General features: G+C 46.4%; 1 protein-coding gene across 1 annotated transcript; it reads left to right on the forward strand.

Annotated features, from left to right (window-relative positions):
* Positions 1-105: 105 nt before the first annotated feature.
* apbb3 (amyloid beta (A4) precursor protein-binding, family B, member 3) lies at positions 106-4,451 on the forward strand (the record flags this gene model as incomplete). Its single annotated transcript, XM_031840974.1, has 11 exons — positions 106-164; positions 226-274; positions 602-751; positions 924-1,051; positions 1,521-1,526; positions 1,714-1,828; positions 1,917-1,998; positions 2,077-2,160; positions 2,338-2,453; positions 2,547-2,726; positions 2,810-4,451. Coding segments are annotated over 11 exons (1,218 nt in total), but the record flags the coding sequence as incomplete, so codon positions are not given.
* Positions 4,452-5,339: the final 888 nt, after the last annotated feature.

Raw genomic sequence — 5,339 nt, forward strand, 5'->3', positions numbered from 1 at the left:
TAAACTAATCAGACTAAATTGAACTAGTCAGTGTAAATTAAACTAGTTAGCTCAGATTAGCATGTTTGTCTGAATATTCTCTTCTTCTGTGGTGTTTTATCTCAGCAGGAGGAGTCTGGACAGCAGAATGTCAACGGAGAGACAGACGGACCACCTGAGGCCAGGTACACACACACACACACACACACACAGTACAGTTTATATGAATTGTGTTTTTTCACTCAGGTCTTCGTGGCATGACGATTATCTCACGTACCACGACCCAAACTCCAAGGTAACTACAACAATGACAACAATGTTTTGTGATACAGTGAGTAACATCGTTAAAATGAAATCATGGCGGAATCAGTAAGCTAGCTAGTTAGCCAACAAGCTAACTAACTAGCTAGTCTGTCTGTGTCCTGGTTTATCTGTCGTTCAACGACTCACTGAACACTGTCTCTCACCTGTCTCTCTCCCTGTCTGTCTCTCTACCTGTGTCCTTGTCTGTCTCTGTACCTGTCTGTCTCTCTACCTGTGTCCTTGTCTGTCTCTGTACCTGTCTGTCTCTCTACCTGTTGTTCTGTCTATCTCTCTCCCTGTCTCCCTGTCTGTCTCTCAGTGTTTTGCAGTGCGCTCTCTGGGCTGGCTGGAGGTGGAGGAGGAGGACCTGTCTCCCGGTCGCAGCAGTCTCGCTGTCAGTAACGTCATCCAGCAGCTGTCTCACTGCAGCAGCCCGGAGCAGAGAGACAGGCAAGGGGCCTGGGGGGAGGTGAGGAAAATAAGTTGGGGGGGGTGGGTGGAGGAGGAGCTTATTTTCTGTCTGTCTGTCCTGAGTTTTATATGTCAGACAGACTTTGAAGAACTAGCTTCAGGATCTGGATCACACCTGTAGTACACTGACCCGTCTGTCTCTCTGTCTCTACCTGACTGTCTGTCTGCAGGGTCGAGAGATGATGCTGGTTCTGAAGAAGGACACTCTGACTCTGTTGGACCCTTTAGACCACACCCCTCTGCACTGTCAGCCAATCATCAACATCCGTGTGTGGGGGGTGGGCTGCAACAACGGCAGGTGAGCCAATCAGACCGCGTACACCTGTCCAATAAACATGAGACAGAGGTGGAGGAGGTAGGAGGAGCTAGGCTAACAGTTTCCCTCTGCTTCCAGTCTTTGCGCTAAGCTAGGCTAACTGTTTCCCCTGCTTCCAGTCTTTGCGCTAAGCTAGGCTAACTGTTTCCCCTGCTTCCAGTCTTTGAACTAAGCTAGGCTAAGCAAAAAGGCTGGAAGCAGGGGAACTGTTAGCTTAGCACACAGACTGGATGCAGGGGGAAGTGTTAGCTTAGCTTAGCACACAGACTGGATGCAGGGGGAAGTGGAAGCTAGGCCAACAGCATGCGCTCACAGTTAGATGTTTCTGCATGCTAAGATGTAAGAATCAAACTCACCTTTCACTTTGTTTACCTGTCTGTGTGCACTAATGCTGTCACTCTCTCTGTTTCTTTAACACGCCCATCCCCCCCACACTCCTCCACCTGGACAGGGACAGGTAAACCTCTACCTTTACCTCTTCATACACCTCCTCTATATGTCAGGGCCATTTATTGATCTCACCTTCTGATCACATGATCATGAGTCCATCAGCTGGTCGGCCACAACATGACAGTGTCTGTATGTACGTATGTGTGTATGCATGTATGTTTGTGTGTGTATGTGTACGTATGTGTTGCGTTCAGGGACTTTGCGTTCGTGGCGGGCGATAAGGACAGCTGTGTGCTGAAGTGTCACGTGTTTCGCTGCGACGCTCCGGCCAAAACCATCGCCACGGCGCTGCATGAGATGTGCTCCAAGGTGAGTCCTTAAATTCACCTTAAGTTTACCGTGTTAGCTTAGCATAGTTAGCATTAGTCAATTAGCCGTCGTGTTGATTTCTCCAAAGATGATGTCAGAGAAGACGTTGATAAGGCCGTCTCGCTCGCTAACGATGGAGAGCATCTCACCTGAAGACCTGCCCAGACAAGGTGACTCACCTGTTCTCTGACATCACCTGCTGCTGCTCTCTGATTGGCTCCCTGTTGATTGTCTGTTGCATGTTTCAGTGGAGTTTCTGGAGGCGGTGCGGCAGCAGGTCCAGAAGTTTGAGGTCCAGTACATCGGTAACCTGCCGGTGTCCAGAGCGATGGGTACACACACCTGAACACACACCTGAACACACACCTGAACACACTTGAACACTTTGTTCTCTGGGTCTGTAGCTTCTGAATCATTTGTGTGATTCCTGTAAAGAGTGATGTCATGAGGTGTGCTGTCCCCACAGTAACCAGCAGGTGTCAGGACTTTACCTGTAACCTGTGCTGCAGGTATGGAGGTGTTGAACCGAGCGATAGAAAGCATCATGAACTCCACAGACAGAGACGAGTGGGAGCCGACAGTGATCCACGTCACGGATAACATCCTGTCTCTGTGGAGGGGAGAGGTACCGCCATCACTACTACACCTCTGTTAGTCCACCTTGGGAGGGCAGAGCTCACTCTGTCTCCTCTCTCTCTCTCTCATTGGATCCTGACAGGAAGGGGAGGAGCCTCTGTGGGAGTGTCAGGTACGTTTCCTCACCTTCCTGGGCGTCGGCCACGACAGTCACACCTTCGCCGCGATCGTAGACGGCGGCATGCAGAGGTTCGAGTGTCACGTGTTCTGGTGTGAACCGGATGCTGGGATCCTGTCTGAGGCGGTCCAGGCGGCATGTATGGTGAGTAACACACCTGTACCTTGAGAGACCTTAAAGCACCTGAACTCTGAACGTGTTTAAATCGAGTCCTTCTTGTCCATCAGGTCCAGTACCAGAAGTGTCTGGTGGCTCAGACTCCTCCCCCGAGGACCAAGTCGTGGCGTGTGTCCTCGTCTAAGGTCAAGCGGGCGAACTCCGTGGACTCCTTCCCTCCTCTCACCTCCCGTCTCCATGGCAACAGCAGCGGCAGCATGTTGACGCCCAGGATAACCAAGGGCAACGGCAACGGCAACACGAGGAAGGGGATGCTGACGTTCTTTGAAACTTTTCGTAAACAGGCCGCCAACTCCTAATGAGGGGGGCGGGGCCACCGGAGAGACGAGGTCATCAGGTCGGTGATACTCTGAGACTGAGATGTGTCTGAACGGACAATTCTACCGATTCTACCGCCTCCACGTCACCAGCAACACCTGGGAGACCACTGTGGCCTCTCATTGCCTCCCCTTGTCTCTCCTTGTCTCCCCTCGTCTCCCGTTGTCTCTTGTTGCCTCCCCTCATCTCCCGTTGCCTCTTGTTGTCTCCCATTGCCTCCACTCGTGTTGCCTCCGCTTGTCTTCCCTTGCTTCCCGTTATTGGACCAGAAATTCTCCTGTTTGAACTCTGATCAGTCGTTAGCTTAGCTTAGCTTAGCAAGTAACAACTTGAAGCTTTAAGGATGCTAACGTGATGCTAATATGAAGCTAACGTGGGTTTTCCATGGACCAGGAACAATGAACAACTGCTGGACCTATTAACACGAGTGGATCCGGATCAGAGACTCAGTCCTCCATCACAGCTCATGTTCTACTCCTCAGGATGATAAATGTGAAACACATGAAGAAGAAACTACAACTAGGATGTTTCATGATCCAGAGAAGAACAAAAGCTTCATATTCAGAGACATTTTAAAGTGTTTTGTAGCTGCAGGAAGTGATTCTGATCAGCAGAGGGCAGAAATACTGACGTCATGTCTATCTATTCATTGACCTGCTTCTTCTTCTTCTTCTGTCTCGTGGGACGGCAGATAAGACGGTTCTGGAAGGTTCTACAAAGAGAGAAAAGAACGAGTTTATTGATACAGAACATTTCAGACAAAATACATATTATATAAAGTCGTTTTGTCAAAATATTACAAGAACTAAGTAATCATTTTAGCAGAAAAAAGTTGCAATAATTAGAGAAAAAGAGTTGCAATGATTTGTGTAATATTTGGACAAAAACATTTTCTAATGTTTCTAAAGAACTTTTTCTTGAAACATTAAAACTAATTACACAAGAGTTTCTTCTTAAATTCTGAAGAAACATTGAAATCTTTTGACTCTTTCCTTGTTTTTTCCAGAGTTCTGATTCTCCGTCATATGAAAGTAATTCAGAATACTTTTATTATAAATATATAAACTCTACAAAGAGTCCAGCATGTGTCTGATGGTGCATTAAAGGAATGACAGCTGAGCGGCTCCTGAACGCCTCGTGAGCCGGTCAGTGAACGCACCACAAACAGATCTACATTTACTTTAATGGAAGTCAACGGTTTGACTCTTTGAGGTTTGCATGAGGAGACCAGCTGCCTCCTGATTGGCTGCAGCACCTGTAGATAGAAGCTTTGGTGTGTTTATCTCAGAGAGTTTTTCTGTCTTCTAGTCTGTATATCTGAAACAAACCCATGATGTCATGTAGAAAAGAACCAAAAATAAACAAAGTTAACGACTTCTGACACGTTTCTCCTCTTTGTAAAGTAGAAGTCAACATGCTAACAGCTACATGTAAGTAGTCTGATCTGAACTACTGATACTTTTGTAAACGGTGTAATACATTTTGTATCTTAATAATATATATCGGGGTTTACAGCTGTTTCTAAGGTTAAAGATCAGGAGATTATTACTGTGTTCTTATCATTAAAGAGGTTCATGAAGTCATTACTAGAGGTCTATAGGAACACACGGCTCAACAGAGCTGTGACTCTCTCAGCCTGGCTACAGCGCTGAAGAGAAACCTGGGGTTGTCCGGTCATTGTTGGTCAGCTGGTCGTTACAGACCAATCAGAAGAGAGGAACAACCGGCTGTGTTTAAAGCTCACCCGAGGACGTAATAGAGGACTGAAGGAGACACTTTAGTGAGCGGGGCTAAAACTCATAGGTCCGTCCTACAATGAGTTCAAAACGTTTTTATGTTGCTGTAAATATGATTTATTTCTATATTGCGTGTCTTCCTGCATCTTCAGTTTGACATTTACTATTCTGAACCTCAGCATAAACATTTAGACTAGAGCCTCGCTTAGTTTATGTTATTGTCATAATATCTACAAGTAGATTGTCCTTCAGTGGACATTATATTTGAAATGTCAGATATAATTACTCCACCTCAATGAGTCGTCACTAAATGAATGATTTCTCTCTTCAGTTGTAAGTGAGTGGCTCTTAAAAAAGCCTTTGTGTTGGATCGTTAGATGAATGAGAGGCAGTATTTAAAACTCATCTGAGGACGTAATAGAGGACTGATGGAGACACTTTAGTGTGCGGTGCTGAAACTCATCGGTCCGCCCCGCATCCTCTTTCCTTTTTCATTATTATTTATTAATTTTAATGATAATAAACA

Source organism: Anarrhichthys ocellatus, unplaced genomic scaffold, assembly GCF_004355925.1.
Source record: "Anarrhichthys ocellatus isolate YVR2014 unplaced genomic scaffold, GSC_Weel_1.0 scaffold3637, whole genome shotgun sequence".
Classification (NCBI taxonomy): domain Eukaryota; kingdom Metazoa; phylum Chordata; class Actinopteri; order Perciformes; family Anarhichadidae; genus Anarrhichthys; species Anarrhichthys ocellatus.